Source organism: Gopherus evgoodei, chromosome 1 (assembly GCF_007399415.2).
Source record: "Gopherus evgoodei ecotype Sinaloan lineage chromosome 1, rGopEvg1_v1.p, whole genome shotgun sequence".
Taxonomy (NCBI): domain Eukaryota; kingdom Metazoa; phylum Chordata; order Testudines; family Testudinidae; genus Gopherus; species Gopherus evgoodei.
Genome location: NC_044322.1, coordinates 337,287,547 through 337,307,989, shown reverse-complemented (window position 1 = coordinate 337,307,989; position 20,443 = coordinate 337,287,547). Strand labels below are relative to the sequence as shown.

At 47.3% G+C, this 20,443-nt stretch overlaps 1 protein-coding gene and 1 long non-coding RNA gene across 8 annotated transcripts in view; one reads left to right on the top strand and one right to left on the bottom strand.

Moving 5' to 3' along the window:
• Window positions 1-11,432: 11,432 nt before the first annotated feature.
• Window positions 11,433-17,302, bottom strand: LOC115655911. The gene is made up of 3 exons (XR_004001577.1): window positions 17,215-17,302; window positions 13,490-13,774; window positions 11,433-11,602 (listed from the first exon to the last, which is right to left on the bottom strand). It is a non-coding gene; the product is annotated as an uncharacterized LOC115655911 (long non-coding RNA).
• Window positions 17,303-17,365: 63 nt separating this feature from the next.
• CPNE8 (copine 8) overlaps window positions 17,366-20,443 on the top strand; it is a 253,547-nt gene continuing 250,469 nt past the window's right edge. For all 7 annotated transcript variants that reach the window (XM_030567773.1, XM_030566943.1, XM_030566068.1 and 4 more), the window contains exon 1: window positions 17,366-17,602. In XM_030567773.1, the coding sequence (XP_030423633.1) occupies window positions 17,463-17,602 (140 nt within the window). In that variant the 5' untranslated portion in view covers window positions 17,366-17,462. The remainder of the gene's footprint in view (window positions 17,603-20,443) is intronic.

Below are 20,443 nucleotides of genomic sequence, written 5' to 3'. Positions count from 1 at the left end.
GGGATTCATTATCAGAAACTTCTGATTCAGAATTAGAAATTAAAAATGAATCAACTGAAGAGTCAGAGGAAATACCTGCTTTATGTTTATTTTAACTTTTTCTTGTAAGAGGGACTTGAGACCATTTTAAAGGAAGGCTTGTTTTTACTTTAGTCAAACTTTTTATTGGGAATGTTTAACTCTCTAATTTTCTTCCTCTTTATTAGTGGGAAAACTATTCCTGACAGGTCACCTCACAGTGACCTTAGTCTGAGAAGATGACACAGGCCTTTAAGAAGCTGGGGAACTTACAAGGTATTCATAAAAAATATTAACCAGGTCTCTGTCATGCCCCCTTTCCTTGTCTTCACATACCAGCACTGGGAGCGCCTGAAGATGTGGCATAGAATCAGTTCTGTTTGATTATGTCTGCTGGGTTCTCCTTCATTGAAGCAATACCCCAATATTCATTTATGACTGCTTTAGGACTCTTTTTGCTGGCAGAGACATGTCACACTACTGGTTGAGGTCTAGTATCCTTGTAAAATTTTTTTTTCAATCTAAGCCCTAATGTTGCACTCAGGTGCTTGTAATCAGATCCCTGCACCTGTGCTGAATTCCATTCAGTTCAGTGGGGCTCCATGCTGGCAGAAGGGTTGACCTGCCACATCAGCGTGCAGACTCAGAGGTCTAAATCTGACATATGTCATTTTGCAGTGGGGGAATAGGGGATTAAGAAAGGAGTTACTTAAAAATCAAGGTGGAGAGAATGTAGCATTATAAGACTTCATGTTTAATTTGGATCCTTCTCAAGTTAAAAGATGCTTACCTTTTTTCAGATACCTCTATCCTGCCAATTTTTATGGCTTAACAGTTACATTTACTTTTTAAAAAATACACTCTCTTCCTGTTTTTGTGTGAATGACCACACAAAGAGGGAAATGGGAGAAAGTATGGTCCAGCAATTAGGGTACTAGCCTGCATGTCAGGAGAACTAACTTAAATTACCTGCTCTTCCACAGACACTTGTGTGACCTTGGGCAACTCACTTAAACTCTCTGTATCTCAGTCCCCATCTTTAAAAATGGAATAATAGTACTTTCCTACCTCACAGAGGTGCTCAGATACCATGCTAATGGGGACCATATAAATACTTGGGAAATTAGATGAAATTATGGCCCTGATCCTGCAAATTCTTATGAATATGTTCAACTTTACTTATGGAAAACATCTCACTGAGTTCAGTGGACTACTCTCATGCCTTTTCTGCATTATTACTGATAATTCTACCAGTTTCATCTAGTAATGGACCAATACCATCGTTAGGATTCCTTTTGTTCTGAAAATGCTTTAAAAAATGCCTCTTTATTGTTCTTAATTCTGTGACCACTGATTTCACCTTGTGTTTGCGCAGCTTTGTGAAACTGGCCTTTTAAAATCACCAGGCATATATATATTTATGCGTGGCAGAATTCAATTTTTTATTTTGTTTTTTATGGCTAATATATTTAAGCTTTTCTAGATTACCAATTTAAACTTTCACAGTTGCATGAAATTGTGGGATTTAAGCATCTTTTCTGCTTTTATCTATTTAAATTTTCAGAGTTGTGGGAACTTATGTGGGAGTCAGCCAGTAATAGTTTAATGACGGTAGATATTGAGGTTCGAAGAGTTAAAGCTTCATAACACAGGTATATTTTGCCATGTGATGTTGACAAACTAATTATCCTTAAATCAAACTCTAAGTTCTCAAGCAGCAACATTTTTTCTTTTTTTCCCTGTCTGTAAATTTTGATGACTATTGATGGAAATACTTTTGTTTGTGTGTCTACGATGAAATTGACATTTACCAACAAAAATTGAATTCTTCCAAATCTATATGTGTATATATGTATATTAGTAGTTGGATTTTAGTCTGTGTGTACAAAACAAATGAGTTTAAGTACAAGGGATCATGACTTAATCAATCGTGGATATTTAGTTCTGTGATCAATTCTTTTTTATTTGTCAAGATGAGGTCTAATACAGAATTGCCCTGTGTTGAGTTAGGAAATTGTCACCTATAATATTTAGAAATTCTAAGGAAGTTTTAGTACTGGCAGCTTGAGACCTCCTGCATGTTACTTAAGCTATGTCTACACTACCACTCATGTCAGTATAACTTATATTGCTCAGTGAGGTGGTTTATTCACAGACCCCTGAGCTACATAAGTCACATCGACATAAGCACTGGTGTGGACAGTGCTATGTTGGCAGGAGAGCTTCTCCTGCTGACACAGATACTGCTACTTGTTGGGGGTGGATTAAGTATGTCAATGGGAGAGCTCTCTGCCATCAATGTAGAGTGGCTACACTAGAGATCTTATGGTAGTGCAGCTTCATCAGTACAGCTCCACCACTATGAGCTCTCTAGTGTACACAGAGCATTAGACTGACATCCTCCATGATCACGCAGCTTTTTTTCTTGCATGTTGTAGATAGAGGCTTAAGGAACTGGTCAACCTGTTCCCTAGTTTGAGTAGTGGTCTGTAGCAGACACCGACTAGTATCCCATCCTGAACTTTTTCTAAGCGTTCAAAATCAGTTTCTTCTGAGTTGTTTGACTAAGGCCTTGTCTACATTACACAGATCAACATAAGGCAGTAACTGTGCACACTAGAGCCTTGCCCAGCCGATGTAAGTGCCCTATTACACTGACATAGTAAATCCACCTCCACAAGAGGCACAGCGCTCATGTTGGTGTACTTAGGGCGACAGTGTCTGTACAGATACTGTATTACTTACATTGGCTGTTGGCTGTCTTGTCAATTTCATGGCTCCATGCTGCCCCCAGCTCCCTACTCCCAGCCAGGCTCAGGCCAGGAGGCTCCCTGATCAGGGAGTCAAGAAGCCTGGGTGACTGCCCTGCCCCCATTCCCAGCTGGGAGTAGAGAGCTGAGTGTCCAGGGGGCAGCTGGTCTCCCTGCAGGGAGCTATGTGGGGCTGAGAGCCAGGGCTCTCAGCCCTCCACAGTGCCTCTCTTCAGTTGGTTGAACTGCTCCTGGTGAGGATGTGCACCACTGACAGGAGGGAAGTGTGAACATTAGCCATGGGCTGTAAGTCAACCTAACATAGCTCAACTTAGGCCGTAGTGTAGACATGCCCTTAGAAACAGGTAGGGTTATTTTTGACAGAGTGTTCCTGCCTCTCTCCTTTATCCCGACTCAATCCTTCCTAAATATGTTATAATAATTGATTTTAACATTCCAAACATGACTCATCCCACCAGTTTAAAATACTACCAATTATATCAAATTTATGCTCATAAATGGGCAATTCCAATGATTAGTGTAGGTTTCTAGGACTGGCACATAATCAATTAAAGAAATTCTTCTTTTCATGGCCTTTCGTGTCTTGATTCATTTTGTTCTCAACATCATGATTTTGTGCTGAATGGGTGCTTCTTTGTTCCCTCTTTTCACACACTTCCTCTCAGACCAATACCGGATTTACCATGGCGCCATCGCACCAGGCCCAAGCTCAGAACGGGCCCCATAACACTCACTTCCTTATCTCTCGCAATGCTGCAGAAGCGGAGCAGCAGGGATCCAGCATGGGAGCTGAGAACCCACCGGGCCCTTGGAGCTGTAGTTGCTTGGCCAGCTGCCTGCCTATAGAGCCAGCCCTGGAGCAGGGAAAGAACTACATTTCCCAACATTCCCTTGGCAGCTATCAACAGGAAAGGGAGGGAGAGTGAGTGGGGAAGTTGAGACCCCCATGTGCTGCAGCTTGCTGTTAATGGGGAGCTGGCTGCTAGAAGGGGGTGACACTGTGAATGGGGAACAAGTATGCCCAAAGGGTAAGAAGGCTTTGGCCAGATATCACCCTTAGAAGACTTCCCCAGACTGGATTAGGGATGCTAGTGTGACCTCACCTGGCAGCCTCCAAGGAAGGAAGTGGGTGGACTAAATGGACAGTGCAGCCCTCTAGCTGAAGCCTATCAAGGGAGATATGTGGATCCCCCTAGAAGTTAAAATGAAAAGTAAGGGAGGAGAGGCTCTACTAGAGGACAAGGGCAGCTTTAGATATGGTACCAGGCATGTAGGAGGATGTCCACTTCTAAGCCTGTCATAAACAGATAGCTAAGGGTTAATGTCTCTTTCACCTGAAACACCTGACCAGAGAACCAATCAGGAAACCGGATTTTTTCAACCTTGGGTGGAGGGAAGTGTGTCTCTGAGTCTTTTGTCTGTCTGCCTGTTTTTCCTCTGAGCTTTGGAGAAGTAGTTCTATTTTCTAGTCTTCTGTTTCTAAGTGTAAGGACAAAGAGATCAGATAGTAAGTTCTATGGTTTCTTTTCTTTGGTATTTGCATGAATATAAGTGCTGGAATGCTTTGATTTGTATTCTTTTTGAATAAGGCTGTTTATTCAATATTCTTTTAAGCAATTGACCCTGTGTTGTATCATCTTAATACAGAGAGAACATTTGTATTTTTTCTTTCTTTTTTATATAAAGTTTTCTTTTAAGACCTGTTGGAGTTTTTCTTTACTTCAGGGAAATTAAGTCTGTACTCACCAGGGAATTGGTGGGAGGAAGAAATCAAGGGGAGAGCTGTGTGTTGGATTGCTAGCCTGATTTGGCATTTCCTCTGGGTGAAGAGGAAAGTGCTTTTGTTCCAGGATTGGGAACGGAGAGGGGGAATCACTCTGCGTAGTTTCACAGAACTTGTGTCTGGGTATCTCTCCAGGAGCATCTGGAGGGGGGAAGGGAAAAAGGATTATTTCCCTTTGTTGTGAGACTCAAGGGATTTGGGTCTTGGGTCCCCAGGGAAGGTTTTTCAGTGGGACCAGAGTGCCCCAAAACACTCTAATTTTTTGGGTGGTGGCAGCAGTACCAGGTCCAAGCTGGTAACTAAGCTTGGAGGTTTTCATGCTAACCCCCATATTTTGGACGCTAAGGTCCAGAATCTGGGAATAAGGTTATAACATGGTGTAGCAGCGGCGGGATATAGACAGAATCCAGAAGCCAGTAGGAATATTATATTTTTCTTTTCTCTGCTAAGGGCTTTTTAGCAGAGAGAAACAGTTTGGTTTTAAAAGGGAACCAGAGAGAATTTTTTTTTTCTGCTCTCTAGCAGTTTGTGGTTTGCATATTAAGCGAGAAGACTGTTAAGGGTCTTTTGTCATGCAATAGCCCTCCCATTAGGAGGCAAGTACCAGCACTTATATGCATGCAGATAAAGTGGTTTTTCTGGTTTCCCTTAATTGAACATTAGCTAGAGAGAGAAAAGGAAAAAAGCACTGTTGCTAGGCAGACTTCAGGAGGCAACAGAGAGCCTGCAGTTCAGAAGATAAACATCGGAGGGCACCCCAACACAAGAAAACAGGAACCATGACTTCTAAGGCAAGGATTGACGCCGAAGAACAAATCAAAGACGCTGAACACAGGCGACAGATGGAGATGAAAGAAAAGGAAGAAAGCCTCAAACTGGCAGCCTTCCAAAGAGAACAGGCAGCCCAAGAGGCAGCACACAAAAGAAAACTAGAAGAAGAAGAGGTGGCCTACCGAAGGAAACAAGCAGAAGATGAGGCAGCCCACCGCCGAGAAATGGAAAAACAACAAAAAGAAATGGAAAAACAACAAAAAGAAATGGAAAAACAACAAAAAGAGAATGAAGAGAAGGAAAAACAGAGAAAACATGAACTGGAGATGGCAAAAGCTGGGCTGCATGTGCCAGCCAACCCTAACAACCCGGCGCCAATTATTGCTCCCCAGCACAGGAAATTTCCCACCTACAAGGCAGGTGATGACACCGAGGCCTTCTTGGAAAATTTTGAAAGAGCCTGTCTTGGGTACAGCATCCCCGAAGACCAGTACATGGTAGAATTAAGGCCACACCTCAGTGGACCTTTAGCAGAGGTGGCAGCTGAAATGCCCAAGCCGCAAATGAATGACTATAAACTTTTTCAAACCAAGGCCAGATACAGGATGGGGATAACCCCAGATCATGCCCGTCGGCGCTTCAGAACCCAAAAATGGAAACCAGAGGTGTCATTTCCCAAACACGCCTACTACATTGCAAAAAACTATGAGGCCTGGTTAACAGGAAACAACATTCAAACCTTGGAAGAAGTGAACCTCCTCATACAAATGGAGCAGTTCTTGGATGGTGTTCCTGAAGACATCACACGGTACATACAAGATAGAAATCCCAAAACTATCGCTGAGGCGGGGGAGATTGGAGCCAAATGGATGGAACTGGCAGAAAGCAAAAAAGCTACTGTCAAGGGGAACGATTACCCCAGGGGGCACACAGACCATAAACCCTACAACCGAGGACAGCCAAAGACCCTCCATACCACCCAAGTAAAGCCACAGATACCCTACTCTTCAACCTCACCAGTCTCCAGTAACTCACCTCGGCCCAGTGACCCATCAGATGGAAGATGCTTTAAGTGTAATGAACTGGGACATATCAAGGCCAACTGTCCCAAGAACACCATGCGAGTGCAATTCATTACACCACCATCACCCCAAAGATCCCCAGGCCCAGATGCCTCTCAAATACCCTTGGAGCGAAGGGAAAATTTGAGAGTGGGCGGAAAGAAGGTTACTGCGTGGAGAGACACGGGGGCACAAGTGTCAGCTATCCACCAATCCTTCGTTGACCCCAAATTCATCAACCCAAAGGCCAAAGTTACCATTTACCCCTTCATGTCACAAGCTGTAGACTTGCCTACAGCTGAACTGCCTGTCCAGTACAAAGGCTGGTCAGGAATGTGGACTTTTGCAGTCTATGACAATTATCCTATCCCCATGCTACTGGGGGAAGACTTGGCCAACCAAGTGAAGCGGGCCAAGAGAGTGGGAATGGTTACCCGTAGCCAAACCAGGCAAGCTTCCAGACCCATTCCTGTTCCTGAGCCGTCCACAGACGCCCCATCTGTGTTACCAGAGACCCAGACAGAGGTAGTGGACCCGGATTCCATGCCTACCACTGAAACAGCCACAGCATCTCCAGTACCAGGCCCGGAACTGGAACAGCAACCAGCACCAGCAAGTGCAACCACATCTTCAAACTCAACGCCAGAGGGCGCCAGCGCGCCAAAACTGGCAGAAGCACACGACAGCCATACCCAAAAGGCTCAGCCAGAGCCTGAAATACCCTCAGGTGCACCAGCGGAGAGCGGTTCACCAGCAACGGAAACAACCCCATCACCTACATCGCTTCCAGAGGGACCAAGCCCAAGTCCACAGTCTGAGGAGGAACTGGTGACCCCAGCCTCAAGGGAACAGTTCCAGGCTGAGCAGGAAGCAGATGACAGCCTTCAGAAAGCGTGGGCGGCGGCACGGAGCACCCCACCGCCTCTCAGCTCTTCTAATCGATCCCGGTTTGTTATAGACCAAGGACTTTTATACAAGGAAATTCTTTCTGGTGGACACCGGGAAGAATGGCAGCCGCAAAAACAGTTGGTGGTCCCAACTAAGTACCAGGAGAAGCTCTTAAGCTTAGCCCATGATCATCCCAGTGGCCATGCTGGGGTGAACAGAACCAAGGACCGGTTGGGGAAGTCCTTCCACTGGGAGGGGATGGGCAAGGATGTTGCCAAGTATGTCCGGTCTTGTGAGGTATGCCAAAGAGTAGGTAAGCCTCAAGACCAGGTCAAGGCCCCTCTCCAGCCACTCCCCATAATTGAGGTCCCATTTCAGCGAGTAGCTGTGGATATTCTGGGCCCTTTCCCAAAAAAGACGCCCAGAGGAAAGCAGTACGTACTGACTTTAGTGGACTTTGCTACCCGATGGCCAGAAGCAGTAGCTCTAGGCAACACCAGGGCTAACACTGTGTGCCTGGCCCTAACAGACATCTTTGCCAGGGTAGGTTGGCCCTCTGACATCCTTACAGATTCAGGGTCTAATTTCCTGGCAGGGACCATGGAAAAACTGTGGGAAACTCATGGGGTGAATCACTTGGTTGCCACCCCGTACCACCATCAAACCAATGGCCTGGTGGAAAGGTTCAATGGAACTTTGGGGGCCATGATAAGAAAATTCATCAACGAATTCTCCAATAATTGGGACCTAGTGTTGCAGCAGTTGCTGTTTGCCTACAGGGCTGTACCACATCCCAGTTTAGGGTTTTCACCATTTGAACTTGTGTATGGTCACGAGGTTAAGGGGCCATTACAGTTGGTGAAGCAGCAATGGGAGGGGTTTACGCCTTCTCCAGGAACTAACATTCTGGACTTTGTAAGCAACCTACAAAGCACCCTCCGACACTCTTTAGCCCTTGCTAGAGAGAACCTAAAGGATGCTCAAGAAGAGCAAAAGGCCTGGTATGACAGACATGCCAGAGAACGTTCCTTCAAGGTAGGAGACCAGGTTATGGTCTTGAAGGCGCAACAGGCCCATAAGATGGAAGCATCATGGGAAGGGCCATTCACGGTCCAAGAGCGCCTGGGAGCTGTAAACTACCTCATAGCATTTCCCAATTCCTCACTAAAGCCTAAAGTGTACCATGTTAATTCTCTCAAGCCTTTCTATTCCAGAGACTTACAGGTTTGTCAGTTTACAGTCCAGGGAGATGATGCTGAGTGGCCTGACGGTGTCTACTACGACGGAAAAAAAGACGGTGGCGTGGAAGAGGTAAACCTCTCAACCACCCTGGAACGTCTGCAGCGGCAACAAATCAAGGAGCTGTGCACTAGCTTCGCCCCATTGTTCTCAGCCACCCCAGGATGGACTGAACGGGCATACCACTCCATTGATACAGGTAATGCTCACCCAATCAGAACCCCACCCTACCGGGTGTCTCCTCATGCCCAAGCTGCTATAGAACGGGAGATCCAGAACATGCTACAGATGGGTATAATCCGCCCATCTACCAGTGCATGGGCATCTCCAGTGGTTCTGGTACCCAAACCAGATGGGGAAATACGCTTTTGCGTGGACTACCGTAAGCTAAATGCTGTAACTCGTCCGGACAACTATCCGATGCCACGTACTGATGAGCTATTGGAAAAGTTGGGACGTGCCCAGTTCATCTCTACAATAGACTTAACCAAGGGGTACTGGCAAGTACCGCTAGATGAACCTGCCAAGGAGAGGTCAGCATTCGTCACCCATGCGGGGGTGTATGAATTCAATGTCCTTCCTTTCGGCCTTCGAAATGCACCCGCCACCTTCCAGAGGCTGGTAGATGGTCTACTAGCTGGACTGGGAGAGTTTGCAGTTGCCTACCTCGATGATGTGGCCATTTTTTCAGACTCCTGGCCCGAACACCTACTCCACCTGGAAAAGGTCTTTGAGCGCATCAGGCAGGCAGGACTAACTGTTAAGGCCAAAAAGTGTCAAATAGGCCAAAACAGAGTAACTTACCTGGGGCACCAGGTGGGTCGAGGAACCATAAACCCCCTACAGGCCAAGGTGGATGCTATCCAAAAGTGGCCTGTCCCAAGGTCAAAGAAACAGGTCCAATCCTTCTTAGGCTTGGCCGGATACTACAGGCGATTTGTACCACCCTACAGCCAAATCGCTGCCCCATTAACCGACCTAACCAAAAAGACCCAGCCAAATGCCGTTAAGTGGACTAATGAGTGTCAAGAGGCCTTTACCCAGCTTAAGGCGATGCTCATGTCTGACCCTGTGCTCAGGGCCCCGGACTTTAACAAGCCATTCCTAGTAACCACAGATGCATCTCAGCGTGGTATAGGAGCAGTGCTCATGCAGGAAGCAACAGATCACAACTTCCATCCTGTCGTGTTTCTCAGCAAGAAACTGTCTGAGAGGGAAAGTCACTGGTCAGTCAGTGAAAAGGAATGCTATGCCATTGTGTACGCCCTGGAAAAGCTACGCCCATATGTTTGGGGACGGCGGTTCCAACTACAAACTGACCATGCTGCACTAAAGTGGCTTCATACTGCCAAGGGGAACAACAAGAAACTTCTTCGTTGGAGTTTAGCTCTCCAAGATTTTGATTTTGACATTCAACACATCACAGGAGCTTCTAACAAAGTTGCTGATGCACTCTCCCGTGAGAGTTTCCCAGAATCCAGTAGTTAAAAAGTGTTCTTAACATGTAAAAGTCTGTTAGTTATATACTTAGTAGTATATGTAAAGGTGCATGTGTTGTATTAATCTGTTTATTTTCAAGTTCTAGAAGGAAATTGCCGCCAGTGAGCTTCCCCACTGTCTGCAATTTGGGGGGCGTGTCATAAACAGATAGCTAAGGGTTAATGTCTCTTTCACCTGAAACACCTGACCAGAGAACCAATCAGGAAACCGGATTTTTTCAACCTTGGGTGGAGGGAAGTGTGTCTCTGAGTCTTTTGTCTGTCTGCCTGTTTTTCCTCTGAGCTTTGGAGAAGTAGTTCTATTTTCTAGTCTTCTGTTTCTAAGTGTAAGGACAAAGAGATCAGATAGTAAGTTCTATGGTTTCTTTTCTTTGGTATTTGCATGAATATAAGTGCTGGAATGCTTTGATTTGTATTCTTTTTGAATAAGGCTGTTTATTCAATATTCTTTTAAGCAATTGACCCTGTGTTGTATCATCTTAATACAGAGAGAACATTTGTATTTTTTCTTTCTTTTTTATATAAAGTTTTCTTTTAAGACCTGTTGGAGTTTTTCTTTACTTCAGGGAAATTAAGTCTGTACTCACCAGGGAATTGGTGGGAGGAAGAAATCAAGGGGAGAGCTGTGTGTTGGATTGCTAGCCTGATTTGGCATTTCCTCTGGGTGAAGAGGAAAGTGCTTTTGTTCCAGGATTGGGAACGGAGAGGGGGAATCACTCTGCGTAGTTTCACAGAACTTGTGTCTGGGTATCTCTCCAGGAGCATCTGGAGGGGGGAAGGGAAAAAGGATTATTTCCCTTTGTTGTGAGACTCAAGGGATTTGGGTCTTGGGTCCCCAGGGAAGGTTTTTCAGTGGGACCAGAGTGCCCCAAAACACTCTAATTTTTTGGGTGGTGGCAGCAGTACCAGGTCCAAGCTGGTAACTAAGCTTGGAGGTTTTCATGCTAACCCCCATATTTTGGACGCTAAGGTCCAGAATCTGGGAATAAGGTTATAACAAAGCCATCGAAGCAGAAATTGACTCTTCCTTTCCAGATGTATCTAATATTCAGAAAGAGAATCTAGCACCTGCCTTCCACATTTGAACACCTTCAAAATTCAGGAGTGCTCAAACTCAATTTGGGCAACTGTTACTTCATTTCTCCCAAATGAAATATACTGATTCCCTGTAATTTGCTGTAGAAAAAGTAGGATAAAATTGAGCAACAAATGCTGGGGTCTTCCCAGGGGTAACTAGAACTGGAATTACTATTTTCAACAGCCGTTGGTATTTTTTTTAGTTTTGTTTGTTTAAAAGGAAGACAGTGATAATGCATTGGCAAATTCCCCATAGAAACAAAGAGTGCAACAAAAGAATAATAAAGACACCTCAACTTTTCCTCATTTATGTAGGACAGTCTTATAATATGGATCAGATATCCTCCAATCACACAAGCTGAAAATTGTTCCACTTTACTGCAGTTCTTTAAGCATATGGGAACCAGTCCTGTTGTGTTCTGAATTCAGCAGGAATTTTGGATGTGCACAGAAGTGCCTTGCTTTTGTGACCATACTCCCTGATATTTTCAGCCCCTGTAAGAGAAGCAGGTTTAAGTTTAGTAATTGGGTGGGAAGCCTCTTAGAAAAAGTTAGGTGCTGTAGGTGGTGTTGCTTATTCACTAGGTAATATGAGACCTTCCTGTTACAATAGTAAGCCAGCGCAGCATAGAATGCACTTTGCTCCTAGAGTCTAGAATGGGGTCCTGTGCTTCTATTCACAGCCCATTAAAGATAATGAAAAGACTCCCACTCACTTCAAGAAGCTTTGGACAGAACTGGTTATACACAGGGTAACTCCACTGTCTTCACAGGGTCCTTGTCCCACAATGGAGGGGGGTGGGGCATGTGAGCTTGCTGTAGAGCTGGTGCTCAGGGCTGGGAACCTCCTGGCACCCCAGCCTCCAAATCATTCAGGCTGCATGTTCTGCATGACTATGTGCTAGCTGAGGAGTGCATGGGAATTAGTGGCCTTTGCTGCAGGTGATGGGCATCTCGGTACTTAAAGCCATGGCCTAGAGGAGGGAAGTGCTTAACTGCGGAGTCTGCAGCTGCCTAGGGCCAGTGCTGAGGATTTAGAGTCCCTAGTGCCACTGGGTTCAAGCATGTTCAGCCTTGGAATTGCCATCCCTCCCTTGCTAGCAGCTGCAGCTATCTAAGGCTGGCCTCCTGCAATTGGCTCCATGGCTGTAGCCAGAGAAGCTGCAGGTGGCTCTGTGACTACTGGGGGCCATTAAGCTAGAGCAGATAAAGAAACTGGAGTTAACCTCAAGGAACCGAGGTCACTCATAGGAAAGGCATGTCAAGGGAAGCAGGGAAAGAGGAAGCAGGTAAGGCTTCCATCAGAAGAACAGCTCTAGCCGGTTGGGGAGCATGTCCAAAGTAGAAAGGAAACAAGCATGGGGAGAGGTGGTGGTGATCAGGTAGACGACTAGAATGTAGATGGAAGCAGAGGGAGAAAGCCCTTGGGAATCTGAAGACACCAGCTTAAGTCCTCATTTTGGGGAAATAGTGTTTGCAAGTGGCTTGCTCAAATGGCAGGAGAGGTGCTGAGGGAGGGATTTGTCAATTCATCAGGTATCTGCTGGCTTTGGAATTTTGAGCTGAGACTAGGACCACATACTGTGACTGGTGACACAGGGTGCTACTGGAGACATGGCTATAGAAGGTCTGAATGAGGAGATAAATCTGGGGGGAGTTTTCCCTGATCACTATGAAAGTTCTGCTCACTCTGGACACTGGTAAATCCACCTGGGTGTACAGCTCAATGAGAAAAACGGGGGGCTGAGGGAGCTGTGTATTACAATGCATATAGTCATGCGGAAGTGTGTGATCAAAATGAAAAATGTCTCTGAGTACCAGGTATACTATGGCACCGTCACACCAGGCCCACACTCAGAGCCCACAATGACTACATAGGAGCCCACAAATATCTTTGGCGCCAGGGCCCACAAAAGGCTAATCCGGCCCTGTCTCAGACTACTGTAGCCAGTCTGTCCCTGAGAAGACTGGTTCCTGTTCTACTGAAATGCAGGCCATACAAAATGTACAGCCCCTTCTCTCTGTGGAAGGCACATTAATACTCCACAAAGCCAAGCCCCTCTCCCTTACACCACTTATCTAGCCAGTGATGCACTTTCTTTGCTCATAGAGAAGGAATGATCTCCTTCCCTGAAGTCATCTATAATCTGTGAGATACCCAGCAATGCCGTGTCATTAATGCTGCTATGCACCATCACCAGTGAATCCATTCCCTTTGATTTCAGAAGCCTATCAAACCTTATGGCAGTTCTACACTATGGGGTTAAGTCGACCTAAGTTACACAACTTAATAACATAGCTGGAGTCGATGTAGCTTAGGTCAACTTATTGTGATGTCTACACCACGCTGGATTGATGGGAGAAACTCTCCGGTTGACTTACCGTAGGTTTCTTATTTCTGGTGGAGTACCAGAGTCAATGAAAGAGCGATCTGCAGTCAATTTAGCAGGTCTTCACTTGACCCACTAAATTGAGCCCTGGTGGATCGATCACCATAGCGTTGATTCACTGTAAGTATAGACATGCCATTAGAGTGATGACTCGTAGCTTGGTTCAGGGAAGCACACCATCCTGTTGTCCATCTGTTCTTTGCAGAATGTTCTTTCTGTTCTTGTTAGTATGGAATCCCCAACAAGAAGCGCCTGTCTTCCTTGCACAGTTGAAGATCTTTGAGGGCAAGTAATCAAATTGAAAACAGTTTTTTTTAACTAACCTCTGTTACTTATAATCTTCACAGTTACTTGCAACAACAGGTGAGAAATTCAGGAAGAAGGGTGATTTTTTTTTTCAAGTTGGTGTTCCTTTATCAGAGCACTGATCATTTAATCTAATGGGAGAGTATCATTTTCTGGTGGCTTTTGCTTTTAAATGATTAGGCTTAACAGGAGCAGATAAGTGATGTACATTTTTCAGGGTGCTATACAAACATTAAATCATCTAAAATAAATGCACTGTTTGTGGAAACGTGTAACTAGTATCCACTGCTCTCTAAGGGCCAAGTGTTAAGAAGTTATGCAGTGAGGTATTTTCTCTTTTGATTGTATGGGGGACTCCTTCATTGCTTCTGCTCAATAGTGCCGCCTGGTGGTACATAGGCCACTCTGATTAGCTGCTCATTAGTGTCTCTGCCTGGACTGTCACTTAACTGAAAGCCATCTAATTATCACAGTGTTTTCTTTAGTACAAGAAAGAACGTTAGCATTCCCCTTTGCTAGGTTCCCCCCCCCCCCCATGAACAACATAATGCTAAAGAAACTGGTTTAGGTCCTCTTCTTCCTGAAAATATACAGGGTGTTGAATGAGGGTCCAGATGACATGTTAATTATAAACATTAAGTGTGTGTGTATGTCTTTTTAAAAAAAGAGTGAAAGAAGAATTGGCTAGACCACTCTCAAGCCTCTCATTCACATGCGGGGGGGGGGGGGTGGATTTATTGAGGCCTGCCCTAAATCTCACACTGTTGGAGGGAGGGTAGACTTCCTCTGTCAGGCCCACCACAAGTCTCCCTCATTGGGGAGATGGAGGGCTCCAGGAGGGAGACTTCCTCAGGCAGTTTCTGAGTCTGTGGGGGGAGGGTTGCTCTGTATGCTCAGGGAGAATCCCCATGTCTCATGACTTCTACCCAGCAACTGGAAAGCCCTCTGCCCCTTATGTTCCCCTCCCACTAGCAGCTGGGAAACCCTGTCCTGCTCCATAACTGTTTCCAGCATAAATTGGCCCCTGTGCTGGTCTAGCAGGGTTGATGCTGCTGGGGAAAGAGGGTGAAGTCTCTTGAGCTCCTGCCTCAGCTGACTCTGATTCAGCTGTGCTATTGCTACATGACCCCCCTCTCCATGGCTCCAGCCATTGGGGAGTTTCATCAATGACTGGACTGTGATTGATAAAGGGCTCAAAAGGGGCTCTGCTGCATTTCATGCAAAGGATGGTCCCTCAGCACTTGGGCTTAGGATTACAACCTGCTTGGTATTTGACCAGGCTGGCCCTTTTTAAAATGGATTTGCCAGTTGCCACAATCATAATTTAATCTGCTGGGTTTTTTATGTGGGTCTAAACATTTGCATTATCACAGTACACTAGGATATCTAATGTTAAAAGTTTTTCTGTACCTAGCTAAAGATGCTGCAGTTTTCCCAGTTCCACACTTTTAAGTGGTAACAGATCAAAACTGTTGAAAATACAGCAGTTGTCTTCCCACCAACAAGCAAGCGCACCGCACACATGTGTGAGAGGGTTTGAGTCATGCAAGCGTGAGGAGATGTGCAATGTTATCAATCTTATCTATATGTGTTATCTCCCCATAGGTGGCTGTTGAAGGGGGGAGTTGCGATGTTGCCTTGTGGTTGAGGTTGCAGCAGGCTTGCCTCGTGGGGCGGGTTAGGATTGCCAAGTGTCCAGTCAAAAAGGGACCTGGCAGCTCTGGTCAGCACTGCTGACCAGGCTGCTTGGTGGCGCAGCAGGGCTAAGGCAGGCTCCCTGCCTGCCCTGGCTTCGCGTGGCTCCTGAAAGTGTCCGGCATACCTGGCTCCTAGGTGCAGGGGAGGCCATGGGGGCTCCATGTGCTGCCCCCACCCTAAATGCCGGCTTCGCAGCTCCCATTGGTCAGGAACCATGGTCAATGGGTGCAAGGGCAATGTGCGGAGCCTCCCATCCCTGGCCCCCCACCTAGGAATTAGACATGCTAGGAGTTGCCTGGCCAGAGCTCACACCCTGCACCCCCTCCCCAGCCCAAAGCCCCTTCCTGCACCCCCAAACCTCTCATCCCTGGTCCTACCTCAGAGCCCCCACCCCCCTAGCCTTGTGAAGTGAGTGAGGGTTGGGGAGATGAAGTAAGTGGGGGAAGAACCTCAGAGAAGGGGCGGTTAGGACAGGGCAAGGGTGTTTGGTTTTGTGCCATTAGAAGGCTGATAGCTTAGGGGATCTGGTTGTTGGGTTTTTTTTTTTTTTTTGCATTTCAAAGGCGGTACCCTGCTCAGGCCTCCTGTGCCTTATGCTCTCTTCATGGGTCTGGCTCCACCTCTCCGGCCCCTGTGCCCAGTCCTCCCTTCCCCAGGAGTCTGGCTCGCTCCCTCTGCCCTTTGTGCGACCGCCGGCGAGTAGCGCCTGCCCCACAGGGGCTCGGGGTTCCAGTTACCCGCCAGATGTTTGGCCGCAGGAGACTTCGCTTAACGGAGTCCCCCACCAGGGGCCGCTGTACACGTGTCCCGGCGCTGCCAGAGCGGGTACGGTGCTATTGCTTCCCGACCCTGCCCAAGCCGTGGCGCAGGTTCCCTATAGCTCCCGCCGCCGGGGCGGCTCGTGTTCCAATCCCCCGGCTGGCGCCACGCGGGGCACGGAACGCTCCCGCTCACTCTGCGCGGGGCGGCTCGTGTTCCAATCCCCGGCCTGGCGCCACGCGGGGCACGGAACGCTCCCGCTCACTCTGCGCGGGGCGGCTCGTGTTCCAATCCCCCGGCTGGCGCCACGCGGGGCACGGAACGCTCCCGCTCACTCTGCGCGGGGCGGCTCGTGTTCCAATCCCCGGCCTGGCGCCACGCGGGGCACGGAACGCTCCCGCTCACTCCGCGCGGGGCGGCTCGTGTTCCAATCCCCCGGCTGGCGCCACGCGGGGCACGGAACGCTCCCGCTCACTCCGCGCGGGGCGGCTCGTGTTCCAATCCCCCGGCTGGCGCCACGCGGGGCACGGAACGCTCCCGCTCACTCCGCGCGGGGCGGCTCGTGTTCCAATCCCCGGCCTGGCGCCACGCGGGGCACGGAACGCTCCCGCTCACTCCGCGCGGGGCGGCTCGTGTTCCAATCTCCCGGCCTGGCGCCACGCGGGGCACGGAACGCTCCCGCTCACTCCGCGCGGGGCGGCTCGTGTTCCAGTCTCCCGGCCTGGCGCCACGCGGGGCACGGAACGCTCCCGCTCACTCTGCGCGGGGCGGCTCGTGTTCCAATCCTCGCCCTGGCGCCACGCGGGGCACGGAACGCTCCCGCTCACTCTGCGCGGGGCGGCTCGTGTTCCAATCCTCGCCCTGGCGCCACGCGGGGCACGGAACGCTCCCGCTCACTCTGCGCGGGGCGGCTCGTGTTCCAATCCCCCGGCTGGCGCCACGCGGCCCGGGTACCTTGGAGACCGTTGGTCACTCGTGGGGCCCCAGGTTGGGGTTAGTGTCGCGCGCGGGTTTTGCCCGTTGTGACGTCACCGCTGGCGCCCTTATCTCACTCAGTCGGCATTTCCTGACCGCGTGCAGCAGTTCGAGCTCAGCCCAGCGGTTCCACCCACCCAGTCAGTGGCCAGCGGTAGTAGCAGCGGTAGTGAGCTCTGCTCCCGGGAGTTCCCGTTAGCGACGCCTCTTACGCCCCGCCCTGCCCCATGTTCGGACCTGATAAGCAGTCGGGGCAGCCGAAGCTGGACTGTGGTGGCAGGTTCGGGAATATGGCGTCTGTTGGGGAATTTAACTCGTTCAGCGGTAGCGTCCCGGCCACCAAGGTGGAGCTGTCTGTGTCCTGCCGGTAAGCGAGCGGGGTTAGACGGTGCGGTGCTGCCTTGCGTGGCGTGTCGGGTCGGGTCGGGTGTGAAAGCCCCGTCTCCCCCTGTGGTGCCCTGGGAGGATGGGGGGGGGGCGGCACGTGTCTGATCCAGCCCCCTTGTGGTTTCTCGGGCTGGGATGTGCGTTCCACTCTCCCTGTGATGAGCTATGTGGGCGGAGGGCCCTTCCCCCGTGGGGTGGGGCGGGCAGGACGGGGACTTGGGGATCAGGCGGAGAGAAATCCCTGAGCGTACATAAGAGACCGGGACCGTATATAAGAGAGTTGGTTTCAGTTCCCTTTCGCGAGCTCCGTCAGTGCTTTCCGGAGAGACTTGTCTCATCCGTTTCTTCTGGGAATCTTCCAGCTGGGAGAAGTTGGTAAATCCTCATACAGAGGGGTGGCTATTCAGACACTAAAATCTGGTAACAGGCGCCTTCCCTTCTTGGGAGCCTCCGATTGGCTTTGGTGTTACAGGCTGCGCAGGGAGTGATGGCAAATACATAGAGAAATAGTAGAAGGGGGATTCCCCGTACCAAAACGGTATGGCAGCCTGGGCTACTGCCCCAGAGGATTTCCTCATGGGAGGGCTGTGTGATGCAGGTGTCTTTATTTAGATCGGCTCCAAACCTCTCAGTGGAGGGGAGAGAGAGAGAGACAGACTCGAGCTAGGTTTCTGTAGTCAAGGGGCATTTCCTCAGTCAGGCTGGCTCTTATCATTAGACCTGTCCCCAGGTCTCATGCGATGCGGAGAGGAGGGACAGCCCCTGTCAAGACATTGTTTAAAGGAACCTTGTAAAACTGTTTCAAAACCTTAACAATCTAGTCACACACTCCGTCCATCCTTGACTATGATGTTGATGGTAACTAAAAAAACTAACTAATGATATTTTAATTGCTCATCAAAATTTACTCGGCCTGGGTGCGTGTGGGGCAAGTAGAATGTTCTAAGTTTGGCAAAGATTTCCCCCTCTCTAAGGATGAAGAATTTTTGCTTTGTGTGCTATGAGACCCTCTCCTTAGTATTTAGAAATCTCCTTAAACTGCCCAATCGACTGTAGAACAGCACCAGCTACGGTGGCTGTATTTGGCAGCTTTAATTGTTAGTGGTGTTTCCTGTTGGGAAACAAAACAGTTTGCTGAACCAGTGACATACTGTACTACTAAAATGTCCGGGGCTGTATCCTCTCTGTTGCTTCAGCGGTTTGCACAACAGAACGGCTGCTCCTGAACTCCCTTCCCCTCCCTTCTCCAAAGTAAACCTCGTAGCTGTTTGATAAGAGGAACTCTTCGAAACAAGGATAAAGCAATGAGAAGCACGATATTCCTCGACTTCCTAATGACTAGGCAGATAAAAAACTAACACGCCCCTTCTCCTCCCTTCCCCCAGCAAAACGTGCTTGTTTATTATTAGGTTGTCCATATCCTCCACCAAAACTTTTGTTTAAGTTGCCTATTGCCTCTTTTCTTAATCTAAAATTACAAGGTGTCTTGGATGAGGATGGCCGCCTTGTTAATTTTTTGTACAGCACTGTATACATTGATTAGGTTCCCTAGCCACTGTCTGTTATACAAATAATAATAAAAAGGGCTGATGTCCCCCGCTTACTATGTAGAAGAGGGATGAACTTATTTAATGAGGTTTTAAGACTCTGTACATGTTCTTCCTTTTCTGATGGAGTTTTTTGTATATTGAAATTTTCACAGTTTGTGATGCCTCAGAATATTGAATTTCTAGAAATCACCACAGAGTTTCTAAATAGCACCCAAAGGGAAACTGGACACCACACAAGGCATGTTATTGTTTAGAGTAGGGGTTGGCAACCTTTCAGAAGTGCTGTGCTGAGTCTTCATTTATTCACTCTAATTTAAGGTTTCATATGCCAGTCATACATTTTAACATTTTTAGAAGGTCTCTTTCTATAAGTCTATAATATATAACGAAACTATTGTTGTATGTAAAGTAAATAAGATTTAAAAAATGTTCAAGAAGCTTCATTTAAAATTAAATTAAAATGCAGAGCCTCCCAGACTAGTGGCCAGGACCCAGGCAGTGGGAGTGCCACTGAAAATCAGTTTGTGTGCCGCCTTTGGAACGCATGCCATTGGTTGCCTATCCCTGGTTTAGAGAAACAGGCTCTAGTGTTCAGGAGCTTTAGTTTTAGGGTTGGGTTTTGTAAGTAAATGTTATGATGTCTGTCATTTTGTGGTATTTTATACTTTTTTTGACTCAGTTTTGTGTGTAATAAGAGAACACCTCTTCAATTCAGATTGCTGGTTTACTTTTTTATATTTTATTTCAGATTTTCAGTACTATAACTTGGCAATAAATAAAACAGTACTGTTATGAAACTTGAGTGTTGAAAAAAATAATACTGATGTAAAACAGTATAGCCAAATCTAGCTAATTGAGAGATACTAGTTTTTTAAAATAATTAATCAAGAAGTTATTTAAATACTATAACTCACTTAATATGATGGGCTAAAATACTGGGTGTTCATGTCTCTGTACATGCCGTAACTAGACAAAGGAAAACAAAACATTCCATGGGTTCATGCAACAGAAAGAAAAACAAGGTTGTTCAAACAAAACTGCCTTCTCATTTGACTATTAACTCCTCCTAGCTCCTCCTCCTTCATTCCTGTGTTAGGTATTACTTGTCAAAAGTTAATGTCTAAATATATGGGAATTCCCTGCGGGAATTTCCTTTATAATGCAAGTGGTAAACTGCACTTTTTTTTGATTGGCAGCAGAAACATATTAATATCAAAATGGAAAATGAATAACTTTAGGAAAGACACTAATGAATAACAAATGATTATAAC